This window comes from Pan troglodytes, chromosome 4, assembly GCF_028858775.2.
Source record: "Pan troglodytes isolate AG18354 chromosome 4, NHGRI_mPanTro3-v2.0_pri, whole genome shotgun sequence".
Classification (NCBI taxonomy): Eukaryota; Metazoa; Chordata; class Mammalia; order Primates; family Hominidae; genus Pan; species Pan troglodytes.
In genome coordinates this window covers 100,853,600-100,876,781 of record NC_072402.2, presented here as the reverse complement: position 1 = coordinate 100,876,781, position 23,182 = coordinate 100,853,600, and the positions used below count along the sequence as shown (strand labels likewise).

Sequence of the window (23,182 nt, the reverse complement as noted above, 5' to 3'; positions counted from 1 at the left end):
AATGTATAAAGAAGAGTATTCATACAAAAGTTACAAAGGTGTTACCTTTCTAAAGAGTCTTTGACTTCCACCACCAGCAGAAGTTGGGTAATAAATGTAAACATTGTGATCTTCTGCACTGACTGGCTTTTCTACAAATGGCTTTTGAAAAACTTCCCCATTTACTTCTACATGATCTTCCCCTTCAATCAGATTACATTCTATAAAACAAACACGATTGCAAGAAATATCACATATTCTTATTATATTATCAGGACAGCACATTATTATCGAGGACTTTTTCACTAAAAGACCATGAAAGAAAACTTGGATAATGTACTTACTCGATTTTAATTATCCATGTTTATGTAAATAACATGTGCCAACATTTATGATACATATGGCATTAAAAGCTATAGTTCTTCAAAATTTTACAGACTTACCATTTCACACTACCACACCACAGAATTCAAAGTTAGACGTGAAATTATTATATCAAGAAAGACTGAGAAGTAACTCAAGAATGCCACCATCTTCTGAAAACTGTGAGATTACTCATATCACAGATATCGTAAAACATGAAGTTATTTAAGTTAGAAAGTAACTTATATGCAAAGTAAGCCAGCAATTCAATTAGAAAGTTAATTTTTTATCTCTAGACAAGAAGAGTTTCTTGTTTCAGATGATGATTACTTTATATCTTTTTTAAATGTTATTTTTAATCATCATGGGTACATAGTAGTTGTATATATTTTTGTGGTCCAGGTGAAATTCTGATACAGGCATACAATGTGTAATAATCAAACTGGAATAGTTGGGATATTCACCACCTCAAACATTTATCATTTCTTTGTGTTAGGAACATTCTAATTTCACTCTTAGTTATTTCAAAATATAAAATAAATTATTGTAAACTATAGTCACCCTATTGTGCTACCAAATACTGGATCTTATTTATTCTATCTAACTGTATTGCTATACTCACTAACTATCCTCACTTCATCCCCGTCATCCTTGCAACCCTTCCCTCCAGTAACAAGTATTCTATGCTCAAGCTCTAAGAGTTCATCTTTTTTTTAAGCTCCCACACGTGAAAACATGCAATATTTCTTTCTTGCCTGGCTTATTTCACTTAACATAAGACCTCCAGTTCCATCCATGTTGTTGTAAATGACAGGATTTCATTATTTTTATAGCTGAATAATATACCATTATCTATAGGTACCACATTTTCTTTATCCATCCATTAATGGACCCTTAGGTTGTTTCTATACTGGCTATTCCAAGTGGTGCTGCAATAAACATGAGTGCAAATATCTCTTCAATATATTGATTTCCTCTTTTTTGGACATATACCCAGCAGTGGGATTGCAAGATCATATGGTAGCTCTATTTTTAGTTTTTTGAGGAACCTCCATTTTGTTCTCAATAGTGGCTTTACTAATTTACATTCCCACCAACAGTATTCCCTTTCTCCACATCCTCACAAACATTTCTTATTGCTTGTCTTCTTGATAAAAGCCATTTTAACTTGGATGAGTTGATATCTCATCACAGATTTGATTTGCATTTCTCTGATGATTGGTGACGTTGAGCATATTTTCATATACCTATTGGCCATTTGTATGTCTTCCTTTGAGAAAAATCTGTTCAAATCTTTTGCCCATATTTTAATTAGATTTTTTTTTTCCTATAGAGCTGTTTGAGCTTCTTATATATTCTGGTTATTAGTCCCTTGTCAAATGGGTAGTTTACAAATATCTTCTCCCATTCCGTGGACTGTCTCTTCACTGTATTGTTTCCTTTGCTGTGCAGAAGCTTTTTAGGTTGATATGATCCCATTGGTATATTTTTGCTTTGGTTGCCTGGGTTTCTGAGGTCTTACTCAAGAAATCTTTGCCCAGACCAGTATCCTGGAGTGTTTCTACAATGTTTTCTTCTAGTAGTTGCATAGCTTCAGGTCTTAGATTTAAGTATTTAATCCATTTTGATTATGTATATGGAGAGAGATAGGGGCCTAATTTGATTCTGGATATAGATATCAAGTTTTCCCAACACTACTTACTGAAGACACTGTCCTATCCCCAGTGGACATTCTGGTCAACTTTGTCAAAAATGAGTTAACTGCAAATGTGTGTATTTTTTCTGGATTCTGCATTCTGTTCCATTGGTCTATATTTTGATGCCAGTACCATCCTGTTTTGGTTACTATAGCTTAGCAGTACAACTTGAAGTCAAATAATGTGATTCCTCCAGTTTTGTTGTTTTTGCTCAGGCTGGCTATGGCTATTCTGAGTTTTTTGTGGTTCCATATAAATTTTAGTTTTTTTTTTCTATTTCTGTGAAGAATGTCTTTGCTATTCTGACTGCATTGAACCTGTAGATGGCTTTGGGTAGTATGGCAATTTTAACAATACTGATTCTTTCAATCTATGAAAATGGAGTATTTTTCCATTTTTTTGTGTGTTCTCTTCAATTTTTTTCATCAGCATTTTATGGTTTTCATTGTAGAAGAGATCTTTCATTTCTTTAAGTGAATTCTGAGGTATTTAATTTATTTGTAGCTATTGTAAATGGGATTACTTTTTTTTTTTAGTTTCTTTTTCAGATTGTTTGCTGTTCTCATATAGAAATGCTATGGATTTTTGTAAGTTGATATTGTATCCTGCAACTTTATTGAACTTGTTCTAATAGTTTTGTGGTAAAGACTCTAGGATTTTCTAACTGTAAGATCATATCATCTATAAACAAGAATAATGTAACTCCTTTTTTTTCAATTTGGATGCCCTTTATTTCTTTCTCTTCCCTAATTTCTCTGGCTATAATTTCCAGTATTATGTTGAATAAAAGAGATGAAAGTAGACATCCTTGTCTTGTTCCAATTCTTAGAGGAAATATTTTCACCTTTTCCCTGTTCAGTATAATGTTAGCTGTGGGTTTGTCATATAGCGCTTTTATCACATAGAGGTAAGTTCATTCCATGCCCAGTTTTTTGAGAGATTTTATCATGAAGGGATGTTTAATTTTATCAAATGCTTTTTCTCCATCAATTGAAATGATCATATGTAGAGAGTATAGAGTTGGATCTTATTTTTAATCCATTTAGCAACCCTAAGTGTTTTGTTGCAAGAATTTAGCTCATTTGCATTCACATTATTATTGATAGGTAAAGACTTGCTTCTGCTATTTTGGCATTTGTTTTCTGAGGTTTCCATTTTTTTGTCCTTCCTTCCTGTCCTATCTTCCTTTGTGGGAAAGTGATTTTCTGCCTGGGCATGATGGTCCCCAGCACTTCGGGAGTCTGAGACAGGAGGATCACATGAGTCAAGGAGTTTTGAAACCAGCCTGGGCTACACAGTGAGATCCTGTCTCTACAAAAAATAATTACTTGGGTCTGGTGGCTTGTGCTTGTAGTCCCAGCTACTCAGGAAGCTGAAGTGCGAGAATCACTTGGGAGTTGAGGCTACAGTGAAAAGTGATTACGCCACTTCACTCCAACATGGGTTAAGAGCAAGACCCTATCTCAAATACTATACATATGTAATTGTCTCTGGTAGTATGTTTTAATTTCTTTTTATTTTTTGTGTATCTGTTACAGGTTTTTGTTTTGTGATTACCATAAGGCTTACAAATAACATTTTATTACAATTATTTTAAATTGATGACAACTTAACTCTGATTACAAAGAAAATAAAAAGAAAATTTAAAAAACTCTACATTTTAACTCCATTTCCCCCCATCCATGTTTTGACTTTTTGTTGTCTCTATTTTTATGTTTCTATACTCATAAAAAGTTGTCGTAGTTATTATTTCTGACAGGTTTGCCTTTTAGTCTTCCTATGAAATATATAAGAGGTTTGTACACCACAATGACAGTGTTAAGAGTATTATGTATTTATCTGTGTACTTGCTATTACCAGTGAGTTTTACACATTCAGATGATTTCTTGAATTTTTTTTTTTTTTTTTGAGACGGAGTCTTGCTCACTCGCCCAGGCTGGAGTGCAGTGGCGCCATCTTGGCTCACTGCAAGCTCCGCCTCCTGGGTTCATGCCATTCTCCTGCCTCAGCCTCCCGAGTAGCTGGGACTACAGGCGCCCGCCACCACACCCGGCTAATTTTTTTTGTATTTTTAGTAGAGACTGAGAGGTGACAGCGTGCTAGCAGTCCTCACAGCCCTCGCTCGCTCTCGGTGCCTCCTCTGCCTGGGCTTCCACTTTGGCGGCGCTTGAGGAGCCCTTCGTCCCGCCGCTGCACTGTGGGAGCCCCTTTCTGGGCTGGCCAAGGCTGGAGCCCACTCCCTCAGCTTGCAGGGAGGTGTGGAGGGAGAGGCGCGAGCGGGAACCGGGGCTGCGGGAGGCGCTTGCGGGCCAGCTGGAGTTCTGGGTGGGCGTGGGCTTGGCGGGCCCCGCACCCGGAGCAGCCGGCCAGCCCTGCTGGCCCCGGGCAATGAGGGACTTAGCACCCGGGCCAGTGGCTGCAGAGGGTGTACTGGGTCCCCCGGCAGTGCCAGCCCACCGGCGCTGCGCTCGATTTCTCACCGAGCCTTAGCTGCCTTCCCACGGGGCAGGGCTTGGGACCTACAGCCTGCCATGCCTGAGCCTCCCACCCACTCCATGGGCTCCTGTGCGGCCCGAGCCTCCCCAGTGAGCACCACCCCCTGCTCCACGGCGCCCAGTCCCATCGACCACCCAAGGGCTGAGGAGTGTGAGCACACGGCGCGTGACTGGCAGGCAGCTCCACCTGCAGCCCTGGTGCGGGATCCACTGGGTGAAGCCAGCTGGGCTCCTGAGTCTGGTGGGGACGTGGAGAGTCCTTATGTCTAGCTCAGGGATTGTAAATACACCAATCAGCACCCTGTGTTTAGCTCAAGGTTTGTGAGTGCACCAATTGACACTCTGTATCTAGCTGCTCTGGTGGGGACGTGGAGAACCTTTATGTCTAGCTCAGGGATTGTAAATACACCAATCGGCACTCTGTAGCTAGCTCAAGGTTTGTAAACACACCAATCAGCACCCTGTGTTTAGCTCAAGGTTTGTGAATGCACCAATCGACACTCTGTATCTAGCTGCTCTGGTGGGGCCTTGGAGAACCTGTGTGTCGAAACTCTGTATCTAACTAATCTGATGGGGACGTGGAGAACCTTTGTATCTAGCTCAGGGATTGTAAACGCACCAGTGCCCTGACAAAACAGGCCACTGGGCTCTACCAATCAGCAGGATGTGGGTGGGGCCAGATAAGAGAATAAAAGCAGGCTGCCCGAGCCAGCATTGGCAACCAGCTCGGATCCCCTTCCGCACTGTGGAAGCTGTGTTCTTTCGCTCTTTGCAATAAATCTTGCTACTGCTCACTCTTTGGGTCCACGCTGCTTTTATGAGCTGTAACACTCACCGCGAAGATCTGCAGCTTCACTCCTGAGCCCAGCAAGACCACGAGCCCACCGGGAGGAACGAACAACTCCAGACGCGCTACCTTAAGAGCTGTAACACTCACCGCGAAGGTCTGCAGCTTCACTCCTGAGCCAGCGAGACCACGAACTCACCAGAAGGAAGAAACTCTGAACACATCTGAACATCAGAAGGGACAGACTCCAGACGTGCCACCCTAAGAGCTGTAACACTCAACGCGAGGGTCTGCGGCTTCATTCTTGAAATCAGTGAGACCAAGAACCCACCAATTCCGGACAAAAGACGGGGTTTCACCATGTTAGCTAGGATGGTCTCGATCTCCTGACCTCGTGATCCACCCACCTCGGCCTCCCAAAGTGTTGGGATTACAGACATGAGCCACTGCACCCGGCCCAGATGATTTCTTATTTTTAACGTCTTTTTCTATCAGATTGATGAACTCCTTTTAGCATTTCCTGTAAAAGATCTGTAAGATCTTTTTCCTATCCTATCCTATAAGGACAGAAAAATTCCACGATACTGGTAATTCATGAATCCCTCAGCTTCTGTTTAGTAAAGTCTACTATGTCTTCATGTTTGAAGGATAATTTTGCTGAATAGAATATTCTAGGTTGGAAGTTTTGTTTTTCCTTCAACACTTTGAATGCCACCACACTCTCTCCTAGCCTATAAGCTTTCTGCTTAGATGTCAGCTGCCAGTTGTATCAGAGCTTCTTTACATGTTATATACATCTATTCTCTGGGTGCTTTAAGGATCTTTGTTTATCCTTGACTTTTGAGAGTTTAATTAATATATGCCTTGAGATAGTCTTATTTGGGTTAAATCTTCATATTCTTCTATGACCTATGCATATTCATATCTTTCTTTAGGTTTGGAAAGTTCTGTTATTGCTTATTTCAATAAACTTTCTACCATGATCTATGTTCTCTTTAAGAGCACTAATTCTTGGATTTGTCCCTTTGAGGCTATTTTTAAGATTTTTTTTTTTTTAACATTTTCCCTTCCCCTTATTAACTACGTAGGTCCCAAAGTTCTTAAAGAAAAACGAAGAAAGGAGTGGGCTAAAAAGATGAAAAGTGCTACCTGGCAAGTTTGTTCAAGCTCCTCTGTCAGGTCTCTTTAGTCCTGTAAGTGTGTTTCATTCTTTTCCTCTCTTTCTCCTCTGGCTATGGATTTTCACATAGCCAGTCTTCAAGCTCACTAATTCTTCTACTTGATCCACTTTGCTGTTGAGAGGCTTTGATGTATATTTCAGTTTGTCAACTGAATTTTTCAGTTCCAGAATTTTGGCTTGTTTTGAATTATTTCAATCTCTTTGTTAATTTCTCATGATACAATTCTGATTCCTTCTCCATGTTACATTGAAGTTCTTGAGCTTCCTCAAGACAGCTATTTTGAATTCTCTGTCTGAAAGGTCACATATCTCCATCACTCCAAGATTGGTAACTGGTAACTTATTTAGTTTGTTTGGTGAGGTCACATTTTTCTGGATGTTCTTGATGCTTGTAGACATTCACTGATGTCTGGGTATTTACAAGTTAGGTATTTATTTCAGTCTTCACCGTTTGGGCTTGTTTGTATCCATCCTTCTTGAGAAAGCTTTCCACATATTCAAAAAAGACTTAAGTGTTATGATCTAAGCCTGAGGTCACTGCAGCTGTATTAGCACTAGGGGGCGCCCTAAGTCCAGGAATGCTACAAACTCTTGCTGACTCCTAGAGGCACCACCTTGGTGGACTAATTTTTTGGTTCTTATGAAGGTGCATTCTTGCATGGCTAGTTTATAATTTGGTGTTCCTGTGGGGAGTGGGACAATCACTGGAGGGTATATTTGGCCATCTTGTTCTGCCTCCCCCCTAGTTTTTAATAAAAGATGGTTTAAGGTATGATAAATTCATCAAAATTCCCCACAATACTAAGTGTGAACAGAAATGTTAACTCAAACACGTATCTTGCCTTGTACTAAGTTAGGTATAGCTTCCATGCTATGTTTTAGATAACCAGAAAAAAAGGAGCAAACAGTGCTTTAAAATATTAATAAATACTTAGAAGTACTGTTGCCCCTTGTCATATGCGGTGACTGGTTCCAGGAACCCCCTCGTATACCAAAATCTTCACATACTCAAGTCCCACAGTTGGCTCTGCAGAATCCATGTAAATGAAAAGTTGGCTATCAGTATATGTGGGACCCACGAATCCTGTATTTTCAATTCATGTTTATTCCGTGAATAAGCAGACCAGCACAGTTCAAACCCATGCTGTTCCAGGGCCAACTGTATTTCCAAATTCTTGGCCAGTATTTAGTTTTTGGCATTGTAGCATGAAGTTTCTAATACTTAATTCAATAGTCATAGATAAATCACTTGTTCACCCTTAATCAATACAAATTTACTTGTATGTAATTTCAAAATTCTAACTCATGATTCTTAGAGATATGTCAAAAGTAGGCCAAAGAAGAGAAGGATAAATAATTCCTAAATTATTAGGTAGCCTTTTAACTCAGTGTCACCTTTTAATTGAATGTTTGTCTGTTTAGATTATTTTTTAAAATGGAATAGAATACTATGAATTCTTTAAATTCCTTCCAGTTAATTATTGTAAGAATGTGGCCCAAAAGTATGTCAAGTGGCAAAGGAAGCTTACCTAAAATCTCTTACTCTTACCTTTGGGATTATTTGGGTCACGGTTCAAAATTGCATAACGAGGAAGTAAAATACCTTCAGCTTGAAGAATACTATATACTTCTCTCCTGAAGAAAAAGGGAAACATCCTTGTTTTATTGCTCCGTTTCACAATGAATATATTATTGTAGTTTTCTTAAAAGACATTATTGTTGTTCTACAATTAAAAAGGGTATATACCTCAACACTTTTTCTTTTTTAAATAAACAAATGTCACTTCGAATATTCAAAAAAGGTATTCTGAGGAAATATTCAGCAATAAGAACACAAATTTATGCACAATTCTTTTCTAGCTTATTGAGAAACTAATTATTAAAACTGAGAACATAAATGTATTTTAAAAATGGCTGAATAAAGTTGATATTATCACAATGATAGAACATTACCTAAGCATTAAAAGCCTTATGCTCAAATAGTATTTAATGACATGGAGAAATGTTCACAGTATACTAGAGAAAAGTGATTCTAATTTGGTAAAATGTGATTGTTATGTATGTATTGTTTTCTATAGGAAAAAATATGATAGATACAGTGACAAGATTAAATGGCTTTCAGTACGCTTTTACTTTTCAAACCATTTAAAACGAACATACATTTCTATAGCTATAGCTGTATATATATATAAAAAAACATATATATGAATTAATATGTAAATGTAGAGAAAATGTTTTAAATTTTAGATATTAATAATGTTACTCTCTGGAAGAATAGGAAAAAATAGAGTGAAAAAACCATAAGGTCTCATATTTACAAAGCATTTTTCATACACATAAAATCTCATATTGTAATGGTAAAACAAGAAAATAGAATGCTGGTGAGATTATGAGAATAGCTATAGGAGTGAAACATCGATTGAATGAAATACATAAATACACTCATATTTTATAATTTATTAGAAATCCATGCTTTTTACCTGTTAAATGAATGCTAAGATATACAGTATAATATTTTTCAAAATAGGTATACTTTACCATTTAAAAAATCTAGTTATAGGCCGGGTGCGGTGGCTGAAGCCTGTAATCCCAGCACTTTGGGAGGCCGAGGCAGGCGGATCACAAGGTCAGGAGATCGAGACCATCCTGGCTAACATGGTGAAACCCTGTCTCTACTAAAAATACAAAAAATTAGCTGGGCGTGGTGGTGGGCACCTGTAATCCCAGCTACTTGGGAGGCTGAGGCAGGAGAATGGCGGAAACCCGGGAAGGGGAGCTTGCAGTGAGCCGAGATCCCGCCACTGCACTCCAGACTGGGCGACAGAGCCAGACTCCATCTCAAAAAAAAAAAAAAAAAAAATCTAGTTATAATGAGTAAAGTCCTAATTTCATCATCAGTCCCATGACAGAAAAAGTGCTCATAAGTTTGAATGGTTTAGTAGGCTCTGGAAATTAAACAATCTCAGTTAAGTCTTTGTCCTACTACGTGGGGAACTACTTGTGACTTTGGGTAGATTAATCAATCTTCCTAATTATCAAGATTCCTCATCTGTAAAATTAGGTAATAAATAACTATTTCTGAGTATTATTTTGAAAGTACAATGAATTAATAATGCAAAAACACCTGATGCCATGTCAGTGTACAGTAGGTACTAAATTAATGTTGTTTTTCCGTCCCTTAATTCAGCCAACTTCACCACTCACCTATCTTGTATGAGATACTGCATATTCAAGTCATTGATTACAAATGGATTCCTGAGTTTTGCATAGGCAACCGCTTTGTCCAGTGGAAATCCTAAGAACACATATTATTAACATATTCTGTATAATCTCAAGATAAGCATCTATACTTTATTAACTTGAATTGATGCCACCTCCCATAAAAGATTCATTTCATTAACACATAACACCCTTCTATAAAAGGTATGGAATATATACATAAACCTTGATTTAACTTATATATTAAATCTTATTTTTTCATAATTTGATTAAGGCACAACAAACCAGTGGTTATATAACCAAATTTGGAGCACTGACATGTGAGTGAAGGTCTGACTAGTCAGTCACCTGAAATAAGGTAAGATTCACCTCATACACAAAGAGAAATCTATATGTAAATAACATGGGTGTATCAGAATCACCTGGTGATTTTTTAAAAATGTATTCAACATCTCTTCTTTTCACTTAGATATTTTGATGCCTACACACATAAATTAGCTGATATTCAAAGACTTATGTGCCTTTAAAAACAGTGGGCCAGGCGTGGGGGCACATGCCTGTAATCCCAGCACTTTGGGAGGCCGAGGCAGGTGGATCACCTGAGGTCAGGAGTTCGAGACCAGCCTGGCCAACATGGTGAAACCCCATCTCTACTAAAATTACAAAAAATTAGCCAGGTGTGGTGGCGCACACCTGTAATCCCAGACACTTGGGAGGCTGAAGCAGGAGAATCACTCAAACCCAGGAGGTGGAGGTTGTGGTGAGTGGAGATCGCGCCATTGTACTCCAGCCTGGGCAACAGAGCAAGACTCCATCTCAAAAAAAAAAAAAAAAAAAAAAGCTACGGAAGCAAAACTTAATTCATATATGACATATATGCTCAAAATATATGAGCAGACTCATGCTATTGCTAGGTCAACATTAAAATATTAGAAATTAACTCCCTAAAACTTGTAGACTGGTAAAAGTACTAATTACAATGAAAACAAATCAAATAGTAGATATAGTTAAGAACAGGTCCCCTCCCCCAAAATCTAAAAAATTTTAATGATTGTATTTTATTCTCTATGTTGGCACTAATGCCAGGTGCAGTGGCTCTTGCCTGTCCCAGTACTTTGGGAGGCCGAGTTGGGAGGAGTGCTTGATGCCAGGAATTCAACACCAGCCTGGGCAACATAGCAAGATCCCATCTCTACAAAAAATTCAAAAGAATCAGCTGAGGGTAGTGGTGCAACCTGTAGTTCTATCTTTCAGGAGGCTGAGGTGGGAGGATCACTTGAGCCCAAGAGTTTGAGGTTACAGGGAGCTATGACTATACCACTGCACTCCAGCCTAGTTGACACAGCAAGACCCTGTCCTCCAGGGGGAAAAAAAAATTGACACAAAGTCTCCAATTTTATCCATCAATACACATCATCAGTTGTATACCGTAACAGTTAAAGACATAAACCAGCGTTCAAATCCTGGTTCCATCTTTCACTAGCTATGTGACCTTGGGCAAATTTATTTAATGTCTCTAAGCCTCTGGTACCAGCACAAAAGAGTAGTATACCAGTCTTACCTAGTAGAGTTTTGAGGAATTAATAATAGTGTGGATATAAGGCACTAAGCACAGTACCTGGCATAGTAAGTGCTCAATAAATGTTACCTGTTATTATTCCTTAAGAGGCAATATTTTAATAAATATCTATGGAAAAGGATAAAAATCAGCAAGCATACATAACTTTAGTATTCAACTATGGAATACTAAGTATACCTGTGAAGAGACTATATTTTATAGTACTACCAGAATAGTTAAGAGAAAAAGTATTAAAACATGCTGAAATTAAAACAAAAAGCTGTGGCCAGTTAAACCAGATTTATTCCTAAACTCCTCTTAGTTTTTAAAATTTAAATACAGATACCTTATATCAAGAACCACTTAGCCACAAATTACAAATCCTGCAAGTTTTATAAAGACTCTCAGAATTCATCGCTTGTAAAGATGTCTCAATGTCTATGATTTGAAGCCTCCTTACAGAATTCAGCAAATAGAAAACACCTACACAGTTTCCTGCTTTTGTTTTTGTTAAAGAGAAACTTTTTCCCTACCAAGAGATGGTATGTGGAATATGAAATTAGCTATAACACCTAGCTTTTACAGGCAAATATAACATTAATAGAAAGAACCATGTGAGGGTAAGGGAAGAATGCTTTACTCTCAAGGAGGAAGAAATTTTAAGGTTCTCTAAAATGAGCAGCCTGAGTCTTTGGAGATCAGTGTCTTGACTTCTCTATGAAATAATGAACATCAATTTAGGCTATGGTAGCACAACCATGCTCCATCTTCTTCCTGCTGAAGTAAGACTTTAACATAGCTCAGGAGAACATATTTTGGTAACAAGTGATGATTAAATATGAATACATTTACAACCGAGAGCACATCTTTTCAATTAATAGTTCTTAGTGGGAAATTCACTTAATTCACAGATTCTTAGGCTATGAATTTTCAGATGTACCCTCAGCAATAATTTTGATTAGTGGAATTTACAATGACATAATACTTGGGCTGAAGTGATATTTCAGTTTGATTAATAAAATATAGCAAGGAATGTCTAAAAATCTCAAATTATTAAGTTCTTAAAAATAAAGTATGAATATGTATATGAAAAATGATAGATCTTGTTCTATACAGCATAGAAAGGGGCTTAAAGTATTCAATAATTCAAGAACTTGTCCTAAGAAACTTAGAGATGCAAACAAAAATATGCAGTGAAAAAGATCACACAACCTTATTTTTAATAGTGAAAACTGGAAACTTTCCAAATGTTAGGATATTAGATAAATTTAAATATGTTATGGTATATCCACAATGATATACTATGCCACCATTAAAAACCACATTATCTAAGAATGATATGGTAGGGGAAAAAAACTTCTTGATATAATAGTGAAAAAGGTTAAATATAAAATTACACATACACTATGACACTAAATTAAATGAAAATACACATAGAAGACAAACACTGGAAAGAAATATATCACAATGTTAATATCACCTGTCCATGAAAGTGAGTTAATGTTTATTTTTCTGTTTTATCTCATAGTCTACAATTAATATGTATTAGTTTTATAAACAGAGAGGATAAAGGAGTTTCTCCCCCACTCCCCTTAATACCTTTAGAATGGAAAGAAATAAGACAATCACATAAAGGCCAGTTTTCCACTGGTTCATTCAAAATAACCTCCTCTTCAAATACTACTACTGTGATATATTTAAATAAGGAGATCCGTTCAAGAATTTCCTTCATTGGTTTGGATTTGGATTTCTTTGCCATGGAACATATTCCAACCACAATCTGCCTTTCTGGTGGCTAAAACAAAAATGAAACAAAAAATCGGGTTAACTTTACATGAACTCCAAAGTACAGCTATCTTCATTTGTTTTCCAAAAGTAGATAAGGCATGTGATTAATAAATAAAAGTGACACATTAACAAACAAAGGAATTTTAAAAAATTATATCATTGTTATAATAAACATTTAAAAAACAGTTTTCTACAAAAGTCTGGAAACAAATTTAAAAACAAAAACACTTTCAGAATAAATATGGTTGCTATTTTCAATGAAATTTCAAACTAAGAAAGTACCCCCTCTTTAACTACCTCTAGCATTTATTTATCCTCCTCACACCAGTAAAGTATAATAACAGTCAAAACCCATCCACTCTATGTAGAAAGATAAAGAATTCTCTTGCCTAAAGTAAGACATAGTCCTGACTACAAAGCTATAAGTATTGAACTATTATTGTAGTTTGCACTTGAATATTAGTTGGTCACCGATGACAACTTGGAAGAAAATTTCTAAGAAAGCCACACTGCTAACAGAGGTGTCAAGTCTCTTTGCCCCTCCTGTCTTCATAGTCAAAACTCCTATTCATTGGTGTTACTGATCTCTGGCATCCTCGTAACAGCTCAAAGGCCACAATTCAGCCTAAAACTTAAAAAGCAGGATATAGAAACTGATTTATGAGCAGCTCCTAGATTTATAAAATTACTCAAGATTCATTTGGTGATCTTTGCATTTAAGTGCTTGAGAGTTTTATCAAATATACAAAAGCTGTGTTGAGGTTCTCATTTCAATTTTTCTTTCTTCCATGATACTTTATATATTTCATACAACATTATAATCTAGGCTTGAAAGTGCTTTTCTGGGCTTTGTCTTAATATAACTAAAAATAAAATTGGATAACATCAGAATTCATTAATTAATTTTTTTTTTTTGAGACAAAGTCTCGCTCTGTCGCCCAGGCTGGAGTGCAGTGGCGCAATCTCAGCTCACTGCAACCTCCGCCTCCCAGGTTCAAGCAATTCTCCTGCCTCAGCCTCCCAAGTAGCTGGGACTACAGGCATGCACCACCACACCCAGCTAATTTTTTTTTCGTATTTTTAGTAGAGATGGGGTTTCATCATGTTAGCCAGGATGGTATCGATCTCCTGACCTCATGATCTGCCTGCTTCGGCCTCCCAAAGTGCTGGGATTACAGGCGTGAGCTACCACGCCCAGCCTAAATTGTTCTTTTTTTATGCCTTGAACAGTATTTCTGTATTGTCTCCTCAAACTCATGAAATGTAGAGTTCAAATTGTACTAGAGTTGATTGGTAAATCAAATAGATTATAAATGCTAACCCTCCTGGAATCTTCTGTATTTATCCCTCTGAACATCCACTTTTATATGCCCTTATTCAATGCTTTCCTGATCAAAAGTTTTGGTACAGTTCATTATAATGTTCCTAAAGTAGATTTCCCCAGACAACAAATGTACTCTAACCTAACATTTCACATTGCTTTACAATTTTTTTAAATGCTAATATATTGTCTTATTTATTATAAATCTATTTAATGAATATCTGCTCACTGGCTAAGATGAATGGGAACCATTCAAGTTTAAAATGTATAAATAAACTTACATTCTTAAGACACAATCGCAGAGTTTCTCTGTTAGGTAAAACCTTAAAATCATGAAGATAATTTTTTAAACAGATCTGAGGTATTTTGTTAGGTTGAATGTCTAAAAAAACTATAGTCACATCTTTGAAGTCTTAAAAACAGGAGAGAAATCTTAAAAACAGGAGAATGATCTGGAATAAATAATTTTATAAATATAAAGCTATACATCAAATGAACTAAATCAAGCTTCTGTAAAGTGATAATGGTGCATCATACTATGCACTGAAGATTAGATATACAGAATTACCTGTCCTCAAAGTACTTTCATTCTAACAGGGAACACAGTAATAATAAAATAAATTGTGATACATGGAATAGAAGTACAGTTGGCCCTCCATATCCATGGGTTTTACATGCATGGATTCAATTAATCATGTATTGAAGATATTTGGGGGGAAAAAAAGCATCTGTACTGAACATATACAGACTATATTTCTTATCATTATTCCCTAAATGATACAGTATAACAACTATTTACACAGCATTTATATTGTATTAGATATAAGTAATTTAGAGATGATTTAAAACATATGGGTAGATGCAGCTTACATGTAAATATCACATAATTTTATAAAAAGAACTTCAGCATCTGCAGATTTTGGTATCCACAGGGAGTCCTAGAACCAATCCCCCATGGATATTGAAGGACAACTGTATATACAGGAACGTAAAGACACAGTAATGAGGAAGAAGTATTCCAATCTGTGATGGGAAAAAGAGCAAAGAGAATGGAAAGAGTCAATGATGTGAAATCTGGGGAGGGTTTGGAAGAATGAAAAATAATTCACAAGGTATCCCAAAATAAGGTCATTTCAGAGAGGTAAAAGAGTACATACAATAGCAGAGACGCATGGTATGACAATAAATATGTGGAAATAAAAATTTTGATGTTACTAAAACATAGAGGGTAGAAAGAATGGGAGAGAGGTATGGATGTAGATATAGATGAGACATAAAAGCCTTTACATGTAAGAAGCCTGGCTTTGATCTGCTAGTGGTGTTCATACCATGTTCAGAAAAACTCTAGAAAAAGGGGACAAAGGTAGTAGAGGCTGAGTCAATAGTGCTTTCTAGTTTAAGTGAGCCAGAGACGCTCTGCTTTCATGTTTTACTTATAGGACTTCTAGATAAAACTTCAGATGAAGAAAAGTTTGAGCTGGTAAGAGAAGCCTGCCTGAAAATCTAGTTTTTCAGGGGCAGGAGGTAGCAAAGGTGCTCTGCATTGAAGGTTTTAAATGAGTTAACAGTAGAGTTTGCATTTCAGATATGTGTAACTCCACTGTGAAAGATATTGTTATAAAAAGGGGCTTAAAGAGTCATCTAATCAATATTTTTAGTTTGTTTTTACTATTTTTACAAAATAGAACAGGTTTTTCTCTTAAAACTAAATTCTCTTTCCAATTAGAAATATATGAAAAGCAAACACATACTGTAGGTCTGTATTTTAAATCAGTATTCACAGTAAAGCAATCTCTACTTAAAAAATTAAATGATGAGTAAGAAAAATATTGGTCTAATGTAACTATAGCAAAATGAGCATAATAAATATATATCATTCCTAAGATCCAGTATGGATAGAACATGATATCAGAAAGAGAACAAGTTTTAGACACACACACAAACACATAGATACTTTAGGTAGCCTACCCTTCTAGCCACTCAGTTTTCAGACTTCTGAAGTTAATAAATATGAGTATCTTCGGTTCAACCAGAACTCACATTGCTAACAGAAGCTTAATGAATCTATTTAAGTAATCCTTCTTCTTTTGTACCTTTAAAATTATTTCCTTCCACCTATCTTCAATTATTTGTTATGTATTTCTACATACAAGAAAGCTTTTGGATTTATGGCCCAGATTACTGTTTCTCTTTGCCACTTTTGTTACCTAACACTGAGTTACACTATGCGTATCACTGAAAGAAACTAAAATAGGCATCATTAAACAACATAAAGGTTTGACCCATACTGTATTTATTGATTCATCATAGATTCAACAACATCAGTCATGAAACAAAATATACTTTTTCAGTTCAAAAATTTTCCAACAAAAAAAGACTAACAGTGATTAGTAAAAAGCCTATACTGTACTGGTCTTCTCTCGCCAAAGGAAAAACAAACAACTTACAGAATCATCTTCCTCCTCATCGTCTTCATCTGCATGGTGGAAGAAATGTCGATAATTTCCAGGATTTATTTCTGTATCTTCTGGTCCAACGAAGAATCTGGGGGCTTCACTCATTTTTATTTTATTTTATGTAGATATAATTGAAATGATTTATATTAAAACTGCCTCTAAGTAAATAGTATCAGAAGAAAGCATTCTCCATATATTAGCTGACACACAGGTCTGTGACAGCTTGTTTCTGCTTATACAATCACTTGATATTATGATGACTGTTGGCAAATACTCTTTTGTTCTTAGATATCATTGCTTCATTGTTGATATCAAAGTTGTTGTTGCAATTCAAAATACAAAGACAGTGAGGTTACTGCTTTCTTGAGTTGATACAGCAATCTTCTTACCTAAAATGCAATGAAAAAACTAATTTTGGAGAGTGCACTCCAAAAACATTCATGTAAAAAATAATTTTTAATGACACTTGTGAAATCAGCCCAATAACTTGATGTATATTGTCAAAATGAAAATACATTTTCTCCCATAAGAAAATTACTTATAATAAAAGCAAAAAAATTAAGAAACTAAAACTGATCTTCAGTAATATACATCTTAGCAATTTGACAAACATACGAATTAACAAAGACTACACATTAAATTCCTCATCCCAAAATAGCTAAACTAATTAAGAGAAAATTACTCAAATTATAACAAAATTATATTAAAGCTAAATCTCTTAGCACATAGTTATGAAATATCTGAATGGAATGGAAAAGAACAGACAAATGGAATGCAGCTTTAAAAACCACTGACAAATATTAATCTGAAATTACATTAAGTCAATTTGTAAAAGTTGTCTGTAAACAGTTTTTTTAGGGAACATAACAATTCTATATTCTGGTCTCATACATAAATGAACAAAAAAAAATTAGAGTCAGAACAAGATTTCATTTAACAGCAGCTCTTAAACATGTAGAAGTCAAAAACTCTTTAACAAATCTAATAAAATCTATGGATCTCCTCCCCAGTAAAAAAAAGTACATATGCACTAAATTCTGCAAGAATTTTATGTGATTCACTGACATTCAAACTCTTCCACATAACCAGGCGTCCATGACTATCAGTTAAAGAACTATCATAGCTGGGCTCATTGGCTCACACCTGTAATCCCAGCTACTTGGGAGGCTAAGGTGGGAGGATGGCTTGAGCCAAATAGCTTGAGGCTGCAGGGAGCTATGACTGTGCCTCTACACTCCAGCTTGAATAACAGAGAAAGACTCTGTCTCAAATAAATAAATAAATAAATAAATAAGAACTATAAGAGCAGTAGCATCTCAAAATATTCCTTACCATAGTTGTTTACATGTACTTGCTTCCTGGTCATATTAAAATTAATTATATACCAAGATGAAACTACATAACAAATGCTTCATTTGATTACTGGTAGTACAATAAATTACTTGATCAAATATTCTTGAAAGTCAAACAATATGCTAGGTAGAATTAAAAGCATAACTCCAAAAGTTCTATTCCTAAAGATCTAATTCCAGTATAACTTGGTGACTCCCCAGTAGACATTAAAATCAATTTGCCCAGTCAGCCTTCACTTTAACCATCTTTAAAATACAGCGTTACATTTAAAATAATTTGTAATTTAAAAATAAAAGCAGAAATAATTTACTTTATAAATCAATGCCTTTTGTTCTATTCCTCTGTACTGTTTAACATGTAAAAATGTTTACTGAAAAAAAAAAACAACAACAGAAAGTTTCCAGTGGCTGTAAAACTTCATGTTGGTGGATAAGTTGATCTCAGTTCTGTTTCCTGTCAAATGGCAAATATCTCTTGGTTTCTTTCAATTTTTCTACTCTTTCCATCTAAAAACAGCTCAAATATTTCGATAATGGAAGGGGAATGTTCTGGAGTCAGGTACATCTGTTTTCATCTGTCAGTGCTTAACTAGTGACTTGTGCTAGTTGCTATTAGTCTATAAAAAAGGGAGTATAGTAACACCCTGTAACCCTGTAAAGACTAAGTGAGATAGCATAAGTGCTTGGCGTATATTAAACACTCAATAAACCATAGTTTCCATGAACACTCCTGTAAACCAAACTCCCTACTGACTCTAACATGTAAATCTAAAAGAATGAATTGTTCATTATTTGTTGAAATGAATATATTTATCCAACAAACACTATTTACTTATTATAGAAGGCATAGTATTAGGTGCTGGTTATATAAAGTCAAAGTAAACATGGCTCTTTTCCTTAAGGAGCTTTTAGTCTAGTAGGAAGATAGCCAAATAAATTGACATTTTCTGTTTTAGTGTGATAAACACACCAATAAAAAAGATAATAGCAACATGTAATAATGTAATAAATGTCTCACTATCTACTTCCGAATGGCAATGATAGGAAATGCCAGGTCCAGTATGTCAATGCAATATATAGGTATGTACTTATATGTATACATACATGAATATGAGTGTGTATACACACATTTTATGACATTATTTTAAAACTGTATTATACTTCCTTCTAGTTAAAGTGTTCTAACAAAGTGAAAACAATACTGTTTTAGAGGTAAAGCTGAAAATTAATTTTTTTTAGCCTTTTAGAGTATTCATTGGAAAAAGTCTGGAATACATACAAATAAAATTTAAAGAATCAGTTAATAAGTCCATGACACAATGGCAGAACTAATGGTCGTAGCTGTGCAGACCTATTGGGCTGTGTTTCCTACTATTCTGTGATGGTTAATACTGAGTGTCAACTTGATTGGATTGAAGGATGCGAAGTATTGATCATGGGTGCATCTGTGAGGGTGCTGCCAAAGGAGATAAACATTTGAGTCAGTGTTCTGGGAAAGGCAGACCCACCCTTAATCTGGGTGGGCACCATCTTATCAGCTGCCAGCGCAGCTAGAATATAAGGCAGACAGAAAAAAAAAAAACAAAAATGTGAAAAGGCTAGATAGACTAGCTTAGCCTCCCAGCTTGCATCTTTCTCCTGTGCTGGATGCTTCCTGCTCTTAAACATCAGACTCCCAGTTCTTCAGCTTTGGGACTCGGATTGGCTTCCATGCTCCTCAGCTTGCACATGGCCTATTGTGGGACCTTGTGATCGATCGTGTGACTTAATACTACTTAATAAACTCCCATTTGTAGCTATATCTATCCTATTAGTTCTGTCCGTCTAGAGAACCCTGACTAATACATAGTCTTTTCAATATAATTCTCCCACATTTTTGAAATACTTTACAAAATATGTGTGTAAGTAGAAATCAACTTTCGGGGAAAAAAAAGTATGTATCCAATAGATTTTTTTTCCCCAAGGGTATGAATTAATGACTGGTCTGTCCCCTTTTGTTAACTTACTAAAGTTCTGTTTAAGTCTGTAATGCTGTATGAAGTATATAGATATATGTCCCTCATTTGATTATGACCTTAGGTCTGAAACATGTCTCATTCATTCATTTGGTGAGGGACTAGGTAAATCAACAAATAAATACATGTTAGAAAGACCTCTTTAATAAGGTGACATTTAAATATAAATTTAATTTAAATGAGAAACCAACCATGGGGTTATATGGTGTGAACATTCCAGGTAAGAAACATCAAGTATAAACCCTCTAAAGCAGAAGTATGCTTGGCATATTTCCCATGTTCATGAAAGAGTAAGGTGGAGCAGAGCAGGCAAGCAAAGGAAAAATGGTAGAAAATCATGTCAGATAAGTAGCTAAGATGCACACAAAGGACTGAGAAGCCATAGTAAGAATTTTCAATTTGTTAAATGTGATTGCACTGCATTTAGGGAAGCTGAGGCAGGCGGATCACTTGAGGCCAGGAGTTCAAGACCAGTCTGGCCAACATGGTGAAACCCCGTCTCGGCTAAAATATAAAAATTAGCCCGGCATGGTGGCATGCGCCTGTAATCCCAGCTACTCAAGAGGCTGGGGCAGGAGAATCACCTGAACCCTGGAGGTGGAGGTTGCAGTAAGCTGGGAGTGCACCACTGCACTCCAGCCTGGGCAACAGAGTGAGACTCTGTCTCAAACAAACAAGAAAATAGAAGGAGATGAAATACAGACAAGTTATACAGACAGTTATTTTGAAGAGTTTATAAAAGATGGACAGAGGAATTGGACCTCTAAAGGACATAAAGTGAAGGAAGCCTTTCTTTTTTTTTCTGTTATTCCACTTTAGTATATGAGAGATACTTAGAGATGTCATATAAAAAACAAAAACTGAGCAGGCTAGTGGTTAAGAGCATGGATTCAGGGGTTAAAATACCTGGGTTTAAATCCTGACTGACTCCAATTAGCTGATCTTGAGCAAGTGAGTTAACTTCTTATGGCCTCAATTTCCTCATCTGTAAATTGTACATAGCTCATAGGTCATTTTAATGATGTTATATATAAGATAATATACTAAGAGTGCTTGTATCCCAACGTCTAGGCTATACTCCACATCACTTAAATCAAAATGATTGAGAGTAGAGTTCGGGTAATTTTAAGTCTTCCCAGGTAATTCCAATATGTAGCCAAGTTTGAGAACCAGTTTTTGAAAACAAGTACTATAGGAAATTTCCTATAATAAAAAGGAGATAAAACCGATGAAGCAGAATTTTTGTCTTCTGGTGGTTGGCACATCTCAAGTATCCAATAGATACTCCTCTACAAAACTTCCCTTAACAATTTACGAGACCTCTTCTCTGAATCATTTGTTTTGACCTTTGGTCACATATAACCTTGTTATTTAACAGCTTGGGTTATGTATATCCCTCCAAAACATAAATCTCAAGGGAAGGAACATTTATTAGGCACTGTTACCTAGTAAGTACCTTACTTGTAAATTCAGAGCCTCCCAACATGTTGCCTCACCATAAATGAATTGTAAGTATGCCAAGAAATTAATTGCCTCAGCCTTTAAGGCAGCTGTTAAACCCTGGCCAGTTGCTTCCAGTAGCACTCTCTTCAGTTTCCCCAGGATACTGTACAAATACTACCATTTTCTAGGTATGCCTTAATATGAAAAAAGTTGGGAAGAAATTACTTACTACTTTGTGATTTAACAATCTCACAGCCATCCTGGAATTAGGAATATATTCTTCATTTTATAAATGTTTTACGTATGTAGATATGTGTCCATTTTGTCATTATAAATTAAGACTTGAGGTTCAGAAAGTTCAAGTAATTTGATCATCATCACACAGCCAATAAGGGTTGCAAATGGAAGTCAAACCCAGGTCTGTTTAAACCAAAGGCCGTTATACTAAAGAGCAAAAATAAGGACTCCACAGTCCTTATGACAGCATGGCAAATATAAATTCTCAGAAAACTAAAAATATAAAATAAATTCAAATACATTTCTGTCACCTAAGTAGGATATATGTCGTAGTACAAGAGGAGATTTTTTTTTTTTTTTTTGAGACGGAGTCTCGCTCTGTCCCCAGGTTGGAGTGCAGTGGCACGATCTCGGCTCACTACAAGCTCCTCCTCCCGGGTTCACACCATTCTCCTGCCTCAGCCTCCCAAGTAGCTGGGACTACAGGCACCCACCACCACACTCGGCTAATTTTTTGTATTTTTAGTAGAGACGGGGTTTCACCATGTTAGCCAGGATGGTTTCAATCTCCTGACCTCATGATCCTCCCGCCTCAGCCTCCCAAAGTGCTGGGATTACAGGCGTGAGCCACCGCGCCCGGCCAAGATGAGATTTTATGAGCATCATAAGAGATGCAGGACATTCAAAATGGTTTGTATTATTTCACTTAAAGCGCTGATACTTGAACGAAGTACAGTTTATACATATAGCACTTCCATATTATTTAGCATTTTGATCAATGTTCAGTCATTAATTTCAACATATGCTAACTGTCTGGGCATAAAGATACATACATTATTCAAATATCAGTGTTGAACCTTACTTTATTTTTAGAATTCCTTCTATAGCAGTGGTCCCAAAATGGACTGGTTACATCAGAATTATCTGGTAGACTTGTAAAAACACAAGTTACTGGGCTTATCACAGATTAGGAATTCCTAAACAGTAATTCTTAACTAGAAAAACTGTATTTTTACAAATGGATGAGCAGCCAGGTTTGGGAATCTAACTGTACAAAAGACAAATATCCCTTAAACCTGATTTCTAAATCTGAAATGAGTGTTATGCTACTAAAAATGTCCACACTCACTGCAGTGGTTCTCAAACATTAGCATGCAACAGAATCACCTGTAGGGCTTGTTAATACTAAACTCAAAACTCTGGTGAGGCCCAATATTTTGCCTTTCCAAAAGTTCCAAGGTGATGCTGATGTTGCTCGTTGTCTTGGAATCACACTATGAGAACAACTGCTC

The 23,182-nt window shown here is 36.3% G+C and overlaps 1 protein-coding gene across 36 annotated transcripts in view; it reads right to left on the bottom strand.

Moving 5' to 3' along the window:
* Window positions 1-23,182, bottom strand: part of PPIP5K2 (diphosphoinositol pentakisphosphate kinase 2) — an 82,766-nt gene that overhangs the window by 56,437 nt on the left and 3,147 nt on the right. For all 36 annotated transcript variants that reach the window (XM_054684469.2, XM_054684473.2, XM_054684477.2 and 33 more), the window contains exons 2-6: window positions 16,835-17,232; window positions 12,878-13,073; window positions 9,706-9,796; window positions 8,051-8,136; window positions 46-200 (exon numbers count right to left, since the gene is read on the bottom strand). In XM_054684469.2, the coding sequence (XP_054540444.1) occupies window positions 46-200; window positions 8,051-8,136; window positions 9,706-9,796; window positions 12,878-13,073; window positions 16,835-16,948 (642 nt within the window). In that variant the 5' untranslated portion in view covers window positions 16,949-17,232. The remainder of the gene's footprint in view (window positions 1-45; window positions 201-8,050; window positions 8,137-9,705; window positions 9,797-12,877; window positions 13,074-16,834; window positions 17,233-23,182) is intronic.